Genomic DNA, 20,377 nt, shown 5'->3' with positions numbered 1-20,377 from the left:
CCGGAGAGGTCTAGAGAGCGCCACAACTGCCCTGCCACTTTAGTCACACTTTGGCACGCAAACCAAGACAATACAGAAGACTCCAACGCCTAAATATGCCCCTTTCAAGCAGCTCCACGTCCTCCACAAAGAGCATCCGCAGAGCAGCATCCGAGCTGGAGAGGTCTGACTCCATCACGGTAAGTTTACATCAGCCAATTTTATTTTTTTTCATTCAGTTGTAATCGACGATGAGAAATTGTGCTCATAGTCTGATGTCTACATTATATTCATATGACTGCTAATAACGGCTGTATTGCATGGAGAGAGCCATTACGCATACGCACCATTACGCAGAGGCGATGGCTGACGCGCACTAGATTATATTTATATAGGAAAAAAAAGAAAAGAAGAATTTAGCAAAACACCCCTTATATCTGCAAAATATTTGCGCTGTGGTAGCTACTTAGTCTTAGGTTTACCTTGACTGCACTGTTGTCCTAATTTGGAGATGTAGAGCGCTCCCATCAAATACCAAAGTAGACAAGATAAGAAAATCCCTGCTGTTACCCCACCCTGTTATTGTGTATATTTGCTCTGACAGTGGCTTAGATTTAAAAAAAAAAGCTGCAGTACGCCAAACTTTGGTTTCTCTTTTGAAACAGTCTCCAAGATTCATCGGCAGGCGTCAAAGCTTGATCGAGGACGCGCGCAAGGAGAGGGAAGCCGCCGCCGCAGCGGCAGAGGCTGCAGAGGCCAGTGAACAGATAGTGTTTGAGGAGGACGACGGGAAAGCGCTCCTGAACATCTTCTTCACTTTAAGAAGCTCCAAGACACCTGCACTGTCGCGGACACTCAAAGTTTTCGAGGTATCACAAGAGTTTTTGTTCGGTCGTAATAATTTATGTCTGTGCGTTTGAGAGCAGAATTGGGCAAGAAATGTGTTATTTATCTACTGCATCTACTGATGCATTATAGATCAGTTGTAATTGTCGTGTTGCTAAGATGTAAAATATCCATTTTTGTTTTGGAAACAATGCAGTTTTAAATGTATATGAATATATTAATATGCTTTTGGGTTTCTCACTCTCTGATAAGCAGGGGGCATGGAGACTTTAGGGTTGGCAGAAATGCAGACTTAATCGCAAACAATCACATATATCAATATTTGCTTGGAACAGTCCCCAAATGAAGATATTTTATCTCAGAAACATTATATTATTGCAGCACATTAATAAATAAACTAGAGACTAGAAATATCTATAAGGAGAAATCTTCAGACATTTTTCCAAATATAAGTCTTTTTCCAAAATGTGGCCATAACAGATCATTAAATTATTATCATTTCATTTCCGTTTAAATTAATCTAAATTTATGTTTTAAATTTGACAGCCTTTGACACCAAACTAGGGTGGCAGCTGGGGTGGGCAGGCATTTTTATGCCACCCCTCTAGATCCGCCCCTGCTAATCCGCCATTATGTCTGCAGTTGTAAATGTTAATAAGTTAAATGAATTTCGGTCCAGATCATACTTTTTCCATGAGAAGGGATTTTTTCACAACCTGGCAACCCTAAAGATTTAGTAAATGATTTATCAACCAATTAGAAGCTTTGTAGTTTACCAACAGCAGATCATCTATGAGAGATTATGACTTCTAGAGCTCAATTAAATTTAAGATGGATGGCAATTAGGTCTGTTTTGACTGGATACAGCAAAATGTAATGAAACCTCTTTTAGGGGGCAGTGACTATATGAGGACGCATAGCCAAATTGAAAAATTTAATCTTCCGCTCTGCTCAATAAGATATTTCAGTACAACTGTTGTGTATATTAAAACGGTCTTTTTGTATTAGTGAAGTGTTCAGCTTGCTATTATACAAATTGTGCCAAATATAGGCCAGAATACACGCCTCTGTATCAAATACTGACGTGCACAATTGCAGCCCACCTTTGTAATACTTGAAATGTAAATCAGTACCACCGCAGGAGCTGTATTTCACTGTGTTAACTGTATTTCAGACATTTGAAGCTAAGATTCATCATTTGGAGACGCGACCATGTCGAAAGCTCAAGGAGAACCTGGAAGGCCTGGAGTACTTTGTTCGCTGTGAGGTGCACCTCTCAGATGTCAGTACTCTTATCAGCTCCATCAAGAGGATTGCAGAGGATGTTAAAACCACCAAAGAAGTCAAATGTAACATCCTTTTCCTGCTTGTCTCAAATAAAGAAAAATGTATTTAATATTTTAATCACAAAATCAGCACTGAACTGAATTTGACTATTTCTTTCCTTTCTTTCCATGCTAGTCCATTGGTTCCCAAAAAGAATAGCAGATTTGGACAGATGTCATCATCTGGTCACAAAATTTGATCCAGACTTGGATCAAGACCATCCTGTAAGTAATAACGTTGCCAGCATGTATGCTGAGAAACAATTCTGTTTACTGGGTTGGTTATGTTGTTGGACCAATATGTCATGACACAGAAAATGTGATCAGTGTTTAATATATTTGATTTGAACAGGGCTTCACAGACCCTGCTTACAGACAGAGGAGGAAAATGATTGGAGACATCGCCTTCAGATACAGACAGTGAGCTACAATCTTTTGCCTGATTACAGCGCAGACGTCCATAAAAAAACCTAATACTTGATTATTCCTGATACATCTTTATATGTTTGTCCTCAGCGGGGATTCGATTCCCAGAGTGGAATACACAGAGGAGGAGATTGGCACATGGTAAGGGGTGTAATATGCAGTTAATGTGTTATGTGTAGATCACCAAGCATAAAATCAAAATTTACACTGAATACAAATTATCACTTGTTTTTCAAACATGCAGACCTTCCTGCTGTTTCCATATCAGAACATCGTTGTGTCCATTCACCACCCACTGCCTCAATTTCATCTCCTGTCTCAGACAGTTGAATATGATTTGTCTTTTATTTTGGTGAATTAGATACAGACGAAGGGCGCTATTATAGGTAGGGCAGCTTGAACTTTTCTGTGCAGAAAATATACCAGAGAGATTTGACAGGAAAACATAAGCTGAATTTAAACAAAACTGATTAAACAGGAGAATAAAAAATTTAAAAAAAATTGCTTGAGAAGGACATGAGAGATTTTGTTCAGGAAAAAAATTTAATCTGAATTATTATGCAATTTCATCCATGATTAGGAGGGAAGTCTACTCAACTCTGAGGGACTTGTACGTCACCCATGCCTGCAGTGAATACCTCGAGGCCTTCCGTCTCCTGGAAAGGCATTGTGGGTACAGTCCAGACAACATTCCCCAGTTAGAGGACGTGTCACGCTTCCTCAAAGGTAAAGATGGAATAAGAAACACCCAAAGTGAAGCAAATGTTTAGTGAATACACTGTCCATCAACTCTCTGTCTCCTTTTATCCCACCTCCTGAACACACACACACACAGAGCGTACAGGGTTCATACTGCGTCCAGTGGCAGGTCTGCTCTCAGCCAGAGATTTCCTTGCCAGTTTGGCATATCGGGTGTTCCAGTGCACCCAATACATCCGACACGCCTCTTCCCCTATGCACTCCCCAGAGCCGTGAGTATGACTGTGACTCCTCTTTGCTCCTAACATCAAGACCTACAACACATTTTAGCCATTGCCATCGAGATCTGCGTGTCAGTGTCTCAGCAATAATGTTGAGTGCACCTCCTTAAGCCTCCCATCCTTCACCCTCAGATGTTGTTCCTTAAAATAGCCTTTTCTCTTTTCTTAATTCAGCTCAGTGAAACTATATTGGAATGTTGTTTTTAACAAAAACATGTTGCCAAAGATTACACACCAACAAAGTGACAGCATAAAATAAATACCTACCCTGTACATATGAAAAAAGGGAAAAATATGAAGCAAATAAAATAACTAGTTAGTGTTGGCAAATGTAGTTTAAGTGAGAAATACTAACAAACTAAAAAAACAATTTATTGCTATATATAAAAGTTCACTCAAAAAACTAGCCTACAAAGAAGTATGGATTTTTGGGACAAATATAAGTTAGTTTTACGAGCACAAACAAACTTCACTTGTCTTGTGTCACACAGAATTGTTTTTCACTCTGTAACCATTGTTTTGTAATGCAACCAGATTGAATTGGCAGTTTGTGAAGTCTGTATTTAGTTAAATTTATCTGTGCATGGTTTCTCAATTTGGATCCAGCTGAATGTTTCTTTCTTTTTTTTTTCAGTGACTGTGTCCATGAACTGCTGGGCCACGTCCCCATGCTGGCCGACCGTACTTTTGCCCAGTTTTCACAGGTGAATATGGGGAGACTTAGACTTACACATTATTATTTTACATGCAGTATTATGTTGTGATGACAATGTATTGATTACTTGCTGCAGAACCTTGGTCTGGCATCACTTGGAGCTTCGGATCAAGATATTGAGAAACTGTCCACAGTGAGTAACAGCAACAGTACTTACAACATGACTGAGGTGTTGAGAATAGTTCCACTATTATGTCTACCCAACCTCCATTTCAAGCGTAATATGTTCATTCTTAATCAATTTATTTTGATATTCTGGATTTATTATTATATGCACATTTGGAATGAAAATAGCAATTGCCAAAATTATGAAAAACAGAAAAAAATGGGGTGTTTTTTTTACTGACTGTTAACTACTGTTTTTCAAAACTCTGCTAGCTACTAGATATTAAAATAAAGTGTAAAATAAATGCCTGATTGAAACCGATTGAGACACGCTACCCGACCCGATTGAACCATTTAGTTTAGTTCAAGAAGATTAAATGAACCCCACCTCCCTTCCTGGTCATTGTACAGTCCCTTGTCTAAAATATGACATAAATAATGAACTGATTGTCTACCCCAGTATCCTTCTTTCTCTCAGCCACTCTCTTTATGTTTTCAGTTATACTGGTTCACCGTCGAGTATGGCTTATGCAAACAGAACGGGGAGGTGAAGGCTTACGGTGCTGGACTGCTTTCCTCTTATGGAGAGCTTGTGGTGCGTTTCCAGCATGCTTAATGTTTTAATTTCCCTGAATAAAAATGCAATAATCACAACCAACTAAGCTTTCAGCTAATTCCCCATCTATATTTCTTTTAACTTCAATCCAGCACTCACTGTCCGACGAACCAGAGACGAGAGAGTTTGATCCAGAGGCCGCGGCAGTGCAGCCGTATCAGGATCAGACGTACCAGCCTGTCTACTTCATTTCTGAGAGTTTTTCAGATGCCAAGGAGAAATTCAGGTACTGAGCCACACGTTTTCCACAAACACATGTAAATACACAAGAGCATACAGAGAGAAGAAGAAAAAAACTAAAAGTGAGAGGGGTTATGCAAGGATAAGGTCAGAGAAAAAGCCAGCCAACCCCTCAGGCCGTAAACTTTTGTAGGTCAGCCATAGCAGCCAGAAGACAGCTGTTACTAATGTAGTCTTTCTTACCAAGGCAAAAAAGGCTGGAGTTTTATTTGGCAAACAGATCAAATGTTGCCCTGCAAAACAAGTAGCTTTAGTGAGTGTTTTGACAGTATTTGGTCTCTAGTAGAATACATCACATGACATCTCTGCCACACAAAATATCAGCATGGGAACGTTTGTAAAAGTGTAGTAAGAGGGAAATCTCGTGATGAATATCTCTGTTCCTTATGTGGTGCAGATATAAGTAGGATATTCTCTATTAAGTCTCTATTAACAGACCAAACTACAGCCAGGGGGACTTTTTCTAGTCAATCAAAGAGAAGTTTCCTCTGGCGAAGTGAAATATTTGGTTTTATGTTTCTTAGACACACACATTCATGAAGAGCTCAAAGACTGCCTAGTCTTTAAGTTCTTTAGGTCTTACTTTTTTCTTTTCTGACCTTTTTTCTTTGACAAGAACCTACGTGACCGGTATCAAACGTCCCTTCTCAGTGAGGTTTGATCCGTACACCAGCAGTGTGGAGGTGCTGGACAACCCGCTGAAGATCCAAGGAGGCCTGGAAGGTGTGAAGGATGACCTTAAGATGCTGACAGATGCCCTCAGTGTTTTGTCATGATGATGCCCCAGTCTGCGACCACCCTGCTGTTGTTTGCTTCCCCTCCGCTGCGCTCTGCGACGTGTGACAAGACCAATGTGTTCATCTTTCTGTGCTGTACCTCCAGTATGATGCTGTTTCCGATGAGTTGTTGCTTGTTTGATGCTGGCTGGTTGGCCGACAAGGTTGCAACCAATTTAAACCTCAACACGCAGTTTCCAAAGATGTTTACCGCCTCTCTGGGTATGGATCCATTTGTGAAATGATGGGGGAATCAAAAAATGTGTTGTTTGAGAAACATGTCAAAATCTGAACCAAAATCAAAGGGAACTGTTATAATGAATGTATTAAAAGAAAACTAAATGGGTATGGTGTAATTATTTTAAAATCAAAGAAACCTAATGGTATTACAAATATTAGAATGTATATTTAAATCAAATGTATTTTATTTAAAAAAAAAAAAGATCTCTACTGTGTTAAAGGCTTTATTTTCCAGATATGTGAATTCAGTATTTGAGCATTACGTCTACATTTGCTGATTTTTGGTTTTATTTTTGGTTTTATGCAGTTTTGTCTTGCAATGTTGATGCATAATAAAATGAATAATAAAACATACTTTCCATGTAATGTACTGTTGATCAAGAATGAAATAATGTCAAATAATAAAGAATAGCAAATAAATAAATAAATAAAATTTCTATCATGTTTTATCCCTTATAAAAGTTTATGTTCTGTTACTATATATATGTTTTTAATGATATTCTGGTCATCTCACGTCTGACCAGATAGTGAGGATTTTCCGTTTACATGTGTCTGCCACAAGAGGGCGCAGTCCAGCAGGGCGAACCTGCCTGATCTTAAAATCACAGCAGACTCTTATTGAGCCTATTAAAGGAATTAATCATCCTAATGCTCTCCTCCTGCCTTCAACCACAATGGGCTATTTTGCAACGTTATTAGATGTTGAAAACAAGCTAATAAACATTTGAATGACTAAATAAACTTCTGGAGAAGTAGATGAAAAACAGCTTTTAGAAATGCAGGCATTTAAATCAAATATTGTATTCATTAGCGTTGAAAAAATAATGTTGCATGACTACCAATTAAATTAATAGTAGGTTACAGACACTGGAATTAATGGTACAAGCTCACCTTCACCACACAAATCCACCTCGGAGGGTTTGTCCGGACAGAGCTCCTGGTGGTCAGGTAAGAGGTTGTGAATCAGGTCCTTGGCCCTCCAACCTGCAGAAAGCATGCGAGACAAACAAACGGAGGTTCACTCCCCGGACCACTAGGTGTCAGTCTGAGTCTGAAGACACGTCTTCATCCTCACCTTCTGCAGAAGCCACACTTATATAAGGGCACCCTCATATAGTTTTATAGAGAAAAACTCATTATATGAGGTAGCATTTACATTGACCAAAAGCTTGGGCACTATATTTCTGCAGCAGTCAGTCTCTGATGCTGCATCCTCCTCTTCCTCCTCCTCCTCCTCTGTTTCAAACCCCGTTTCTGCTCCCTTCAGGTAGGAGAACCTTAGTTGCCAATCTTCACTCCCCTGTCAGACACATTTGACCCCTAGATCAACACCTGAGTCAGAGGAAAACCCGAAGTCCTTGGCCACACTGCTCCCACTCTGAATGAATCTTAATTACAGCAAGGCGGAGACATTGACATTTTTCTTGGAGTCTGAGGAATTACGTCTATTCTTGTTCAGTCTGCGTCCTGTGTGTAAACATTGTGATTGTAGGTTACAGTGCGTAAACGTGGAAAATGCCTATGGAATTGTTCCATATTTTGTGCCTCTCACTCTCTCCCTCTTTTTCTCTTTTTGCTTTTTCTCCCTTTAAGCACTTTTCCATAGTCCATGTCCATCTCTGGACCATTTTTTTTTTTTTTTAACCAGCCGTGGAGGAGGAGGAGGAGCCAGGGGGTGGGGTGTGGGTGTAAGGGGCGTGTTCTGGTATATAATACTTGTCCCTGAGAAGTTTTAGCCTGTCGCCTGGTCGTTGGGACAGCCTCTCACACATCATCTGTATAGCCGCACCAACTGGGAAACTAACTCACCTGCAATCCCTCCTAACCAAATAACCCCCAGCGTTTTGACTACTGCCATCTGACATGGAGACCCAGCAAAGACACGGACACCACACACTTTGCCACACCTGCCGGAGAACGGAGAGCAGCAGAATGAAGGTAACCAGAGGGAACAAATAGTTTTATGCTCTCCGGTTGTGCTGTGCGGGTATTGAAAGACCTCTGGCGGGGGTTATAATGATGTTTTCTCGGCTTTGTAATTGAGGAAAAACGCTTCGGGCTGAGCAGATGCATTGATCGCATCATTTTTGTTTTTTGTTTTTTGTTGTTTTTTTGTGCAATATGACCAAACCGGGACATCTTTTAATTTGCATGCAACAGAGAAAGTTCAGGATGCACACATGACACGGAGAGCGGCTGAAGCATTGAAGCATTCGTGCAACAGGTTACCTGATAGGATAGGAGAACAAGAGTTGAGGGGTATTTCTTATTCTTCTCTCGTCTGGATGGTGCGCCGTTCTCTGGACTCGGAGCAAACAGCTGGTCTTACTGTCGGCAGATAGGGGGCGGTAGGTCTGAGGGTCAGTGAGCTCATCACAGGGTGAGCAAGGGGAAAATATATGCTGAGTCTAGCTTTTCAGATAGTTAACTATCGAGCAGCCGGTCTTGCAACTTCTGGAGAGTTGTGTAAGAGCGTGAAGGCAAAGAGATACTGTATCTCCCGTTTTTTCCTCCAGAATAAGCACTTCTCTCAGGTGCGAACCAGTGACAGCGGCTGATAACAGGGGGAGGGGGTGGAGGTGCTGGTGGTTCGGGGGGTGGAGGCGTAAGGCTTTTTCTGAGTTAGTAGGTCAATACATCAATACACAGAAACAGCACTTAAACGCTGGAAGTCGTATATCTTGTACAAGCGAACGGGAATGCGTAAAGAGACCTCTTATATCACTTTGAAAGGCAACATCTGGCTGTCATCTGGGATTTTTTTTTTTTTTTTTTTTTTTTGATGTTATAACTAATGAAATGTGTGTTTGCATTTGTTGACAAGATGCTTGATTCGGGAAATATGTGTGTGTGTGTGTTTGTCTGCAGGTCAAGAGGATGACTTCGTCCAGTCGTGCGCTGCTGTTTGCACTGGCCCTGGCGCTCTACGTTGTGGAAATAGCCTCTGCAGAGACGCTGTGTGGGGGAGAGCTGGTGGATGCGCTGCAGTTTGTCTGTGAAGACAGAGGCTTCTATTTCAGTAGGTTTCGAACCATTACAAGTTTTCACAATGGGCTGTTTCGCGTTTTATGTCCCCTCTGTTGAGTCTCTGTGTTATTCATTCGCACACATCTGTTTGGATAGCTGAGACTATCGCTCTGTCTGTGGCTGTGCGGTATGCGTGTTTGGTATTTTTCTTACCAAACACACACACACACAGGCTGACTGAGAGACAGAAAGAGAGAGAGAGAGAGAGAAAGGAGGGGGGGGTGGGGGGGGGGTTATAGCCAGCTGTGTGTCTCAAGACCTGGTGCAGGCTGCTCTGCTGAGTGTGCGCATTCTGCCTACAGCCCATAAGTTACCTCTCATTGCATATGAAAGGGCCGGCGAGCTGTGAAGGCACACACGACTCAGCGCGACACAATGGGCCGCTTGTTTACCAGTAAAGTAATAGCACCCCAAGAGGCATACCAGTCACCTCAGCACCAGTGTTCCCAGGCCAGGCGGCCACACTGATGAGTCCGAGGGAAAGGGGTGGGGAGGGAGAGGGGAGGGAGTGGGGTGTTTTTGATGTCAGGTTAAGAGGATCATTACCACCAATTCTGATCATTGCCTCCATTGTCGTGATGATGAATAGCTGTAAAGCATTATGCGACTGCATTGTGGTGGCTGTTAATTCTCAAATGGATAAGCTTCTGTTTGCACGGTCTCAGATATCAAGTCTCTGCAGCAGAAACCTATATTAGCTACGTCCCACCCACTGCTTTACACTTTTGACAGTTTCTTTGTGTGCTGCTTGCCACTGAAGCTTCTTTCCAATCAGAAAGATCATTATCCAAATTAGGCCAACATAGATGTGCTCCCTCCTTCTCACCTTCTCCTCCCTCCTGGATCACGCTCTCTTTCTCTCACATGTTTCATCTTCCTGCAATCAAATCATGCCTCCCCTCTCATGAGATTTCTCTGTTGAGCGCAGGACTTCAAACAAAGCCTGTATTGGTCGCAGATAGTGTCCCCCCTCCCCCCGTGCAACATGGCAAACCTCCACTCCTTCACCTTGTTCTTCTATACCTTTCTCTCTTAATGTCTTAACTCTCTCCCTTTTGTGTTTTGCTTTCTTTCCCTCTGTTTTGACCCTCACACACCCTCTCTCTCTCTCTCTCTGCACTGATCCCCTTTCTTCTGTTTTCTCTACCTCTCTGCCCCTCCTCTCCATCCCCATCCTCTTTATCTCTGCTGACATGACAAAGGACAAGGTCACAGAAGAGTTTCCATTTTATGTATTTGCTCACTCAAAGGTCTGCCTGAGAGCTTAGCTATCTGTCTCCATCACTCTCTTTTGGTGTCTACAGCACAGGGTGTTTACTTGTGTATTCACTCATTAAAAGACTTCCAGATAACCCTAATCAGATTATCCTCTACAAACAAAAAGATTTGTTGCGGTTGGTCATAGATTTCCTTTTATCCTCTTTGCTCAGTGGACTGCTATGATTGCTGAAGTAATCCTGCAAAAACAACCTAGATTAATTACTGATGCCAGTGTTGTGTTCTCAGACCTTAACCTCAACGTCCTCACGGCCTTTCTTCATCGCTTGTTGTGTTTTTCCTCAGGTAGGCCAACTGGCAGGGGAAACAACAGACGGACCCAGAACCGTGGGATCGTAGAGGAGTGTTGTTTCCGTAGCTGTGACCTCAACTTGCTGGAGCAGTACTGTGCCAAACCCGCCAAATCCGAAAGGGACGTGTCGGCCACCTCTCTACAGGTCATACCCGTGATGCCCGCACTAAAACAGGTACGTCTCACCAGCAACAACAACAACACACCAGTATGGGAAATGGTGCTAATGCTCTATCTGTCCTCCCATCTCCTGTGCCTCCATTCACCTATGAGCCTTACCCCTATGTCCCTGACACTGAATACAGAAACCCACGCAAAGACAGGTTTATCTTGTGAAATGGTCATTGGTAAGCAGTTACCTTCCATGCAAAGTGCTGACCGTCGTGGAACATATCAAGACAGTCACAGCACATAATATACTCACAGACTGAGACTGTGTGCGTGCGTGTGTGTGTGAGAGAGAGAGAAAGTCTGTGAGATGGTGGAGACTGCTGGTCCGTAACAAAACAGCGTGTTCTGAGTGTGTGATTATTAGTCACGGAACAGCAAGCTCTCCGAAACTGGCATGCATTTTGATCCATGTGGTCAAAAACACCTGACCTGGCCAGTAGAGCTTCTCTGAAATATGTCACAAACATGCAGGGAACCGTCAAAGCGTTTCAGGTCTTTTCACTGCGGTCACAAGACTGAGCTGTGGCTGCTTTCCAGACCTCTTAAAATCCCTTCAACCTTCCTTTAGACAAGACTGGAAACATGTTAATAATGTTTCTGGTTTGACTTGTTAGAGAATCAGTGTCAGTGGCATGAGATTTGCAAGTGATGTAAACAAAAGAATTGAATACATAGTGCAAATGTGTGGAGAAAAATAATGTACCTTTTGTCTGAAATACAAAATAAGAAAGGCTGCAAGGGAATTAGTTGGGACATGTCCCTAGTTTGTCTGGGCAGGGAGAGTTGATGGGTACAGCCTGCTCTGGCTGGGCCAGCTGTTCTGTTCTTAGGCTATTGAGCAGGCCTGGAGTGAAAGAAGGGGGGTAAGCACTCCTCAAGTGGCAGGACCAAAACAAGCCATTCAGATGGAGCACTGGCTACTCACACATAAATTCTAGCCTCGCTGTTACCACTCTCACTTTGTCTCAATCTCGCTAACGCTGTTTGGAATAGTTTGCTGTGTAAGCATGGAGGTTTTGAAATAACAATGTCTTTATGCGTTGTTTTATTCGTTCTGTGGAGGTTAGTCAGTTCAGCAGGTCGTTGGGTGAACGACGACGTGCCCCTCATATGTATATGAGGCGAGTGACCGCCCTTCCCTTTGACAGTATGTTAAAGAGGCTGAACTGAGTATTTGTTGACAGCTTCTCTCAGTCAAGGAAACCAAAACAAGGGCAAGTTGGAGGCAAGGCGAGTCTGTTATGACGCTCTTTGCTATAAGAATTACATTTGATTTCCATTTGACTGGCCCAACAATGACTGAATGTTTTCACAAAATAAACAAGGCTTTCCTCCATTGTAATAAGCACTTGCACAGAGGCTTATCACTTCTAATGAACTGACTCTTTTCCTTTTTTCCTCTATTTTTCGCCTGCACGCCACAATAGGAAGTCCCAAGGAAGCAGCATGTGACTGTGAAGTATTCCAAATACGAGGTGTGGCAGAGGAAGGCGGCCCAGCGGCTCCGGAGGGGTGTCCCCGCCATCCTGAGGGCCAAAAAGTATCGGAGGCAGGCGGAGAAGATCAAAGCCCAGGAGCAGGCAATCTTCCACAGGCCCCTGATCAGCCTGCCCAGCAAACTGCCTCCCGTCTTGCTCGCCACGGACAACTATGTCAACCACAAATGAGCCCGCTGCCAGCCCTTTGCACAGACAAGAGTTTGGAGGGAGAAAAAAAGACTAGGGGATTATAGCTTTGTCTCTGACGTCATTTCTGTGGCAGTCCTCTTTGACCTCCCCTGCCCTGTCCGAGCCCACCAATCCCTCCCCCTGCTCTCATCCACTACTTCTTGACCCCCTGGCCCTTTTCTAATGCCCCCCCTACCCCACCCCCCTCAACCTCACCCACCCAGCCCTTTATCCGGCACACAAACATGCCTTCACATTCTTCCTGTCTGAGCTCTTTCGCTCCCTCTCTCATTCAGTCACTGACACAAAAGGCACAAACACAAACGATGAACAAAAAGTTAACAATTCGGCTGAATGCAATTCAGGTGGATCCTTAAGCAAAAGAGAAACGGGAAAGGAGAAAAGAAGATGAAAGAGATCTGTGGTTTGCAAGTGTCAAGAGGACACCCAGCGGAATGTTTTTTTTGTCCTTGTGGAAGACAACTGAAAGTGAAGAGCAGCTTGCATGAAAGAATCCATTCCACATCATTTTTCCTGAGGCAAAAAGAAAATCTCTGTTAGTTCTTTTTCTTATTAGTTTGCACCTCTACCTATAAAGGGACTTCCACACTGTAAGGAATTATTTTGTAAAATTAGATTCCTGTTCCAGCACCTTTTGATCACAAACAAAAAGCAGAAAAGAGTCTGCAAAATTGCACATTGCCACGGATTACGTCAAAGTAAAGAAAAAAATGGCACTATTTTTTTATGAACAATGAACGTGTAGCTTAAAAAAATGTCATGGTGCTAGCTTTGGGAATTGACTCAAAGAAGAGGTTGAAAAGCACGTTTTTTTTCTTTGAATGAATATTAAAACTTTCCGTTTTAAGGAAAGTGTGACTTTAAAAAAAAGGAAAATAAAGGGGGAGCTCCTGGCAGTGGCAATGTCAAGGGGGAAGTGTCACTGAGAAAAGATATGGGCTGTGTTGGCATCTAGGCTCACAGCGAGTGCTAGCGGCTGCTCATCACTAGCTTGCCGGCGTAAGCGGCAAGGGGGACCTGAGACCCAGTCCCTGTTCCTCCTGTCCCTCTGAGGCTGCCAGACACAGGGAGCAGTGTGGGGACACTTATGGGACACCGTGGACCGCCTGGATTGGACAGTACTACAGTTCTGGGACAGTACTTCCTGTTTGCCATGGCTTTGCAGACTGCTCTGACAGGAAGTAACATGGCATGGACAAAGAGCAAGTGGGATAATGATGATTATATTTTATTTTGTCTTTTTCTCTGTTTTCTTTTCATATCAATGTTTCAATGAAAAAAAGGAAAACCCCGTCAGTTTCTCTGGTACCGTGACATTCCTGTTTTTCCAAGTTAGGCTTTTTTTGTTTCCATGGTTATTGTTATGATGTTATTTTACAGTTCTAAAGAAAGGCACAAAATTTCAATTCAAAGGGAAAAAAACAGCAATAATGTCAACTAACATTTTATTTTTATTGTATATCAGTAGTATTCACATGCTTTTGCCTGAAAACAAATACTTGAATATATATATATACATCTATATATATATATAAATATAGATATATAATTAGTTTCCAGGGACGTTGTGTTATTTTCCTTTAGTCTGAGCTGTATCTTGCGTAATGAGCCGCCAAGCTTTTTTGTTTGTTTGTTGAAATACAAATAAGGGCACTGTATAAAGGCATTATTTATTTTGTTATAAAATATATTTGAAAAATTGGTCCAAATAATATACGTAGCACTGATGCTCAACTGACGGTTTTATTTTGTATGATCTCTGTTTTCCAATTGGAGTTGTAAGGCTTTTTTGTAGATGCTTTGTACCAAAAATAATGTCTTTTTTTCCTTTTTTCGTTTGCCATAGTTACTTTAAATTAATATTTTAACAGCAGCATAGCCTGGATTGCTTAGGCATGTTATGTCACAGAAATAGGCACATATTCTGAATACGTTGGTCTGCATGGATTTCCAGAAGCCTGTCAGGGTTATCTGTGAAAAAGAAAGCATCAATGAGTGATTCTATTATTGGAAAAATAACTGTTCAACATTGATTGTACTCAAACCCACTATGTTTTGAAGCCACTTTAGTATTGATGGCGGGGGAATGATCAGTCCTTCATTAAATCATGTCTTTGTAATTGTGCATGGTGTCCTATGGTCTTCTAAGGAGCATCTTGCCTATGTGCCAGTGCCACTGATGTTGTCGCGTGTTGGTTTGGGTCATGAGGCCACAAATGTCCGGTCAGTTGTAGATTTAGGGTTTAGCTTACACGTGACTTACACGAGTCACTGTGTTGATGCCTTAATTGAAGGTAATGATGTTGCTATGATGCTAGTAACCATCAAAGGTCACCTAAAGGTCATTGTCTGTAAAGGAGAGAGCATATCATCGTATCACCTCACTGTTGTGTCTTTCTTTCTTTCTATCTATCTGTCTGTCTGTCTGTCTGTCTGTCTGTCTGTCTATCTGCCTGTATGTCTGTTCTTTCTTCTTTGTTTGTAAAAGACATTGCCCTGTGATCTTAGGCATCGACAGTATGTACCTGTACCTTTGCATGGTGGGGTGCGGGTTCAGGCAGGGCTGTTAGGCTGCCATTCACCCCTCAGCAATCTTCCAATCATCCATCCATTATGCATTTGATGAAGGGCTATCACGCTGAACCATTTCTGAAGCACTCAGGAAAAAAACAATCTATGCTCTCCGAGGGAGAAGTAGAGTAGTTGCTGAGTGTAAGTGATAATCTTGTTGTGGAAGGGCAGCTGAGGTTGTTACCCATACCTGGCCACAATGACACAGCTCTCTGTGACAAACCACTGAAGCCCATGTCAGAAACAAGGTAATTCTGTGCCACATTATAGTTTCCTTCTCTATTATGTCATGCGTCACCCATGAAATGGAGACTTTATGGATACTCGCCCTGCTGTGGTGAAGAGTCAAGCCAATACTTTATATCTTCTTTCTGTCAGAGAGATCTCAATTGTCAAGGCTGCGTCCTGTCTCTAATTATATTCTACTTCAGTTGTGCAACAAAGCAGGCAGTGCAATTATTATTATTATATTATTATTGTTAATAATAATATTATTATTATATTTTCTATTTTATTCTATATTTTCCTGCTAGGACTGCATTCATTCACTATTGTAATGTTCAAACAGGCTACTCTAGTGTTCTTATGAATGGCGTGAAAGACAACCACTTCTTTTCGCTGAATATGAAGAGATATCTTGCCGAGCAATGGCAACTTTTTCTGTGTCAGTAGCTCACTCAGCCTGTGTGTATTTTATTGATTTAACCTCTGCACGCTAGAACGTCCGAAATGCACAATTCATGTACTTTCATTTTTAATATCAATAAAAAAACATTTTATCAAACATACAGTGTCTAAAAGATGTACTGCTTTGTTCAGTGTGTTTGCCTGTCCTGTGTGTTTACGCTTTTAAGTGTGTTTTGCGCTTGCGGGCCATTTTTGAGATCTTTTTTATATCAATTAAACCTTATCTACCCTGTAAATGATTTATTACATCCGATCCTAGGGCCTTGAGCACCCTCTCTGTTCTCACTCGCCCTCTCCCTTTTCCCCTCTCATTTCTCTCCCTTCGCTCTATCTCTGCCTGAGTCCACGTCTGTCTCTGTCTGTCTGTCTCCTGCTCTGCGATAGGGCACAGTGTGCCAAAGTGGAAATCAGCACTCACACAGTGACGAGCGGGCTGGCCACAACTCCTCAATCCTTCCTCTGCTGCATGCCACACTAAACCTGACCTGTTCTCACTGCCACTGACACACCCATCCGTATATCCATCCCTCCATCCTCCAGCGGCTTGCTAACTACTGGAGCAAGCTCCACTTCAGTGGCTAAGTTTAGTAACCAACATGTCTCAAATTATCACACGCATATTCTGAAAATGGCACGACCTTTCATTGTTGACATGCATGCACATACCCATGGGATGTCTGTTACCGGGCAGATTTACTGTTCAGTATCTTTGTTCCCAGAATGGAACAGTTTTGAGCACTGGGGTTATCTTGGTGCAGCAGAGTTTACTGTTGCTCTCAGTTCTGTTTTAGTTTGGCATCAAAGAGATTGAGCTTTACAAGCAGGAGAAGCAGAAATCTCTTTTTCTTTGGCTTTGATGCAAAGTTCCGCCTTACAGTGATGAGCTGTACATGAATTGCTTCTGGGAAAGTGAACTGGATCGTTGTAAAGGAGCTTCTGTTCTGTGTTTTATGGTCATAATTCGCTCAATTAAATTACCTTTGCCTGTCTTATGAAACCTTATTGCCCTACTCTGTAGAGTCAATCCCCCTTGCAAAAAGAGGGAAAAAAACCCTCAGCTGAAAGTGGCATGCTGTCAAAAATGATTCATTTCTGAAGGATGCTCGAGGCTGCACAAGTTCACAGTCATGCACGTACTGAATTTGCCTGCAAACACATGAAAATTGTCACATGTTTTCACCTCTTTGAGCAAGTGAATTCTTACTCAATCCCTTTATTTATAAATGCATTATTAGTGCAGTGTTTTTAAAGTGTCACTCCCAATAAAACACTTTAATCTCACTAACTTGTTTAAAACCCACTGACAGGTGTCTGTGTATGTGTGTGTGTGTGTGTGTTCTCCAGCAGCCTCTGTGGGATTGAGCCTGTTCCCTGCAGGTGTTTATACATAGTATGACTCTCTAGAGCTTGGTAATGAGATCAGGGACTCTCTGGTCCTCAGGGCTCATCACGTCACCGCTGTGCCTGACAGGGCAAAACATAAGTCAACCAAAACAAGCCAAAACCGGGCCACAGTGCACCAAGACACATACTTGTTTTTCCGATTGTTGAGTGTGATGGTTATGCTGGTTAGATCCTGTCAAGATCATTCAAGCTGATACTGCAGTGGCGGGGCTGAAAAAGAAGTGCATTTTCAGTTCTTATTTAGATTATAGTGTATTAATGACTTAGTTATGCAGAAACCTTAAGAGAACTTAACAATGTTGACGGTTGAAAAGTATTTTTCTTGTGTCCAAGGTATGTATGTAATTTGGGTAGGTGCATTTTTAACTTGTTCTGGAACCCATGCATAAAATCACTATAACATTGTCCTAAATAAGTAAACAATAGAAAGAGCACAGAAATGCCACCTAAACCTAAACTGGTGGAGCCAAAAAAAACATAAACCCACGCATCCATCCCCATCAGAGAGGCCTCCTGAACTATGGAGCGGAGTGTAGATGTGGGTGGCACAACTCTCCCAGGCCTGACATTGGAAACTGCCAAAGAGCACACTAGAGTTAGTTGTGGTTGGCCGGATGCACGGGATGCATGTAAGGCCAGGCCAACTATTGAGGCACAGGGTTTGGCAAGCCCAGACCATCACAGCCCAGCGTGGCCACACAGGCCAATTAAGACAGGCCTTCTCCTCTCCTTTCTTCTCCTCCCCTCCTCTCTGTCTCTCTCATCTCTCCCTCTCTCTTTATCTCTCACTTTCTCTCTTGAACTCCCTCTCTCTTTCTCCCAATCCTCACAAAGCGTGCTCACACATTCCTCTTTTCCCACTTTGCCTCTCTAATTGCTGTGGACTGAAAAGAGGGATGGAGAGAGGGGAATGAGATTGAGAGAAAGAGACAGAGAGAGGGAGAATCAGATGGAAAGGGGGTCATACCACAGAACCTCTATGGCCAGGACAAACTGTACTGGCCCCCTGGAATAGTCAAAACTCCGGTGTGTGGGGTTTATGGGCTTGAGCATCCGCCGCTCTCTCTCTCATTAATTACACGGAAACATAACCATTTAGCTAATTTCTCCCAAAGAGCTTAATTTCATAATGTAAAATATAATTCAATCGACATCCTTGCATGGGCTCTGAGGTGGTTACAGCAGAGCCGGAGTATAAAGAGGGGATTGTGTTTCTTCAGTGCCCCACAAAACTATCTAATTGTTGATTCCTAATCAACCAGGAGCTGTGAGGAGGCTTTCCTAATTATGTAACCGTAGGTTCTGCCATATTAACAATGAAGTGGAAGTTTTAGTGGATTTTGTGCAAAGTAAAACTGTGTTAGGAGAAGACAAGAGGGTTGGGGGAATTGATTTTTCTTTTTGATCAAATCTATGTTTATTTATGTTGTCTACATGGCTGTCACGATCATAATGCTTGAATTCTATTTACATTTATTTATTTCTATTTATAATGTGTAAAATACAGGGGTGTGAGGATGAGAGAAAATAAACCACTTGGGCACAACAACTGCACAAAGTCAGTGTTTGTCTTTGGTCTATGTCTGATCGTCTCCTACAAAAGCATGAGAAGGATCCCTACAGTCCACTCTCACACTAAACGTGGAGCGCTTTGGATATTTCATTTGTAAAGTTTTGCAATTTTGAGGCTTTTGGTGTCTTTGTCAACACACCATTGAAAGGTTAGAGATGGAAGAAACAGCACAGCAATGTGGATGTGACAAGACGTGTGGGGTAGACTGTATTCTGGAGGGCCAGAACAAGGGAAATGAGGTGGTTAAGCCATTCAAAATCATAACAAAGGGGGAAGTGGTTTTCAGTGTGGTCACTGGGTCATTGCATGACAATTTCCTCTTACTGGAAAACAAGGGGGTCACAGCTTTACACTGACATATACTCTGTGTGTGGTGCCGAGACCGCCTGGGCTATACTTACTCACAGGGGTCAAATGTTACTCTCTGTGGCCACTCAGTTTTAAGATTTAAAACCATCCACATTTTCTTCTAAAATTAGAATTAAGACATCCACCCACACTACATATACATTTCCAGCAGAGGTGACCTTCATCACATTTGACATTCCTGAAATATTCATGGATTTGTTAAAGGCTACATTTAATTGAAGGTGTTGCAGGAAGAGTGGGTGGCAGTAAATGTTTAAAAGCAGAATGCTGCACTTAATTAAACAAGCAGGTCAGCATCTTGTAACGTTTAAGGTTTCTGAGTTTTTAACTTTAACATTATCCAGGTGTGTCCTTACTTCACTCTATCAGGGCATTCATCATTGTTGCACGTCAGTGTCACTATGTGGAGGTCACTGGGGCTCTACCTGGCACTACACACACCGCACATACACCACACATACACACACTGCCTTACTGCCATGACACATTAGAGGCAAGACAGTGAAGGGTTCAGAACCATGGCAGATATTTGCTGGATACACACATTGTATTGTCGGTAAAAAACTAAAAAGAATTGAAACTTTAGAACCAAACACAGACAATCAGTGATGCTGGCACTTGTTGTGGTGGTAAAGCAGGCTGCACAATACCCAGGGACACTCCCCTCTATGTTTGAACAACATATAATTACAGATCAGGATAGGAGAGCCCATTCTGAGGGGAAAATAGCAATCTCTCTTAATTACAAGGCAGGCCATGATCCATACCTATCCGTCACTTCAAATAACTCTGTTGGATGACTCTCTGTTGGAGAGGCTGGCAATATTATTGCTGTTCAGGTAGAAATAAACAAGACAAGCAGCACTGGAAGGGCAATCAGCTAAACTGAAATCTCTAGAAAGACGACAGTAAACTCGGCTGGCAAAATTCTATTCACAAGATCTTTTTATTTTTTGCTGCTGTATCTGAAATGATAAAAAAAGTAATACTTGATTGATTTAAAAGAAAACAAAACAGCCACATGGGAGAAAACCACCTCCGCTAACTTCTGTTCTGCATGTTTTTCCAT

The 20,377-nt window shown here is 42.1% G+C and overlaps 2 protein-coding genes and 1 long non-coding RNA gene across 3 annotated transcripts; 2 read left to right on the top strand and 1 right to left on the bottom strand.

Moving 5' to 3' along the window:
• Positions 1–6,008, top strand: th (tyrosine hydroxylase). The gene is made up of 13 exons (XM_035664611.1): positions 1–179; positions 645–848; positions 2,000–2,174; positions 2,287–2,375; positions 2,503–2,570; positions 2,667–2,717; positions 3,157–3,302; positions 3,412–3,547; positions 4,191–4,260; positions 4,348–4,404; positions 4,876–4,971; positions 5,085–5,218; positions 5,849–6,008. The coding sequence occupies exons 1-13, from the start codon at positions 96–98 to the stop codon at positions 6,006–6,008; spliced, it is 1,470 nt and encodes a 489-aa protein (XP_035520504.1). The 5' UTR covers positions 1–95.
• Positions 2,485–8,781, bottom strand: LOC118330164. The gene is made up of 3 exons (XR_004796825.1): positions 8,478–8,781; positions 7,140–7,232; positions 2,485–6,226 (listed from the first exon to the last, which is right to left on the bottom strand). It is a non-coding gene; the product is annotated as an uncharacterized LOC118330164 (long non-coding RNA).
• igf2b (insulin-like growth factor 2b) lies at positions 7,992–16,059 on the top strand. The gene is made up of 4 exons (XM_035664612.1): positions 7,992–8,186; positions 9,117–9,267; positions 10,839–11,020; positions 12,444–16,059. The coding sequence occupies exons 1-4, from the start codon at positions 8,112–8,114 to the stop codon at positions 12,681–12,683; spliced, it is 648 nt and encodes a 215-aa protein (XP_035520505.1). The 5' UTR covers positions 7,992–8,111; the 3' UTR covers positions 12,684–16,059.
• The last annotated feature ends 4,318 nt before the right edge of the window (positions 16,060–20,377 follow it).

Source organism: Morone saxatilis, unplaced genomic scaffold, assembly GCF_004916995.1.
Source record: "Morone saxatilis isolate NCDOM2014 unplaced genomic scaffold, NCSU_SB_2.0 Contig2, whole genome shotgun sequence".
Lineage (NCBI taxonomy): Eukaryota > Metazoa > Chordata > Actinopteri > Moronidae > Morone > Morone saxatilis.
Note: the sequence above shows the minus strand (reverse complement) of the source record. Positions and strands in the feature narration are given on the sequence as shown.

Excerpts from the sequence above, each read along its gene's own strand:
- th (XM_035664611.1), top strand. The coding sequence starts at position 96 with ATGCCCCTTTCAAGCAGCTCCACGTCCTCCACAAAGAGCATCCGCAGA. Across the intron at positions 2,376-2,502 it reads ACTTGGATCAAGACCATCCT|GGCTTCACAGACCCTGCTTA; the intron begins GTAAGTAATAAC and ends TGATTTGAACAG. Across the intron at positions 3,303-3,411 it reads CGTGTCACGCTTCCTCAAAG|AGCGTACAGGGTTCATACTG; the intron begins GTAAAGATGGAA and ends ACACACACACAG.
- igf2b (XM_035664612.1), top strand. The coding sequence starts at position 8,112 with ATGGAGACCCAGCAAAGACACGGACACCACACACTTTGCCACACCTGC. Across the intron at positions 9,268-10,838 it reads AGACAGAGGCTTCTATTTCA|GTAGGCCAACTGGCAGGGGA; the intron begins GTAGGTTTCGAA and ends GTTTTTCCTCAG. Across the intron at positions 11,021-12,443 it reads TGATGCCCGCACTAAAACAG|GAAGTCCCAAGGAAGCAGCA; the intron begins GTACGTCTCACC and ends ACGCCACAATAG.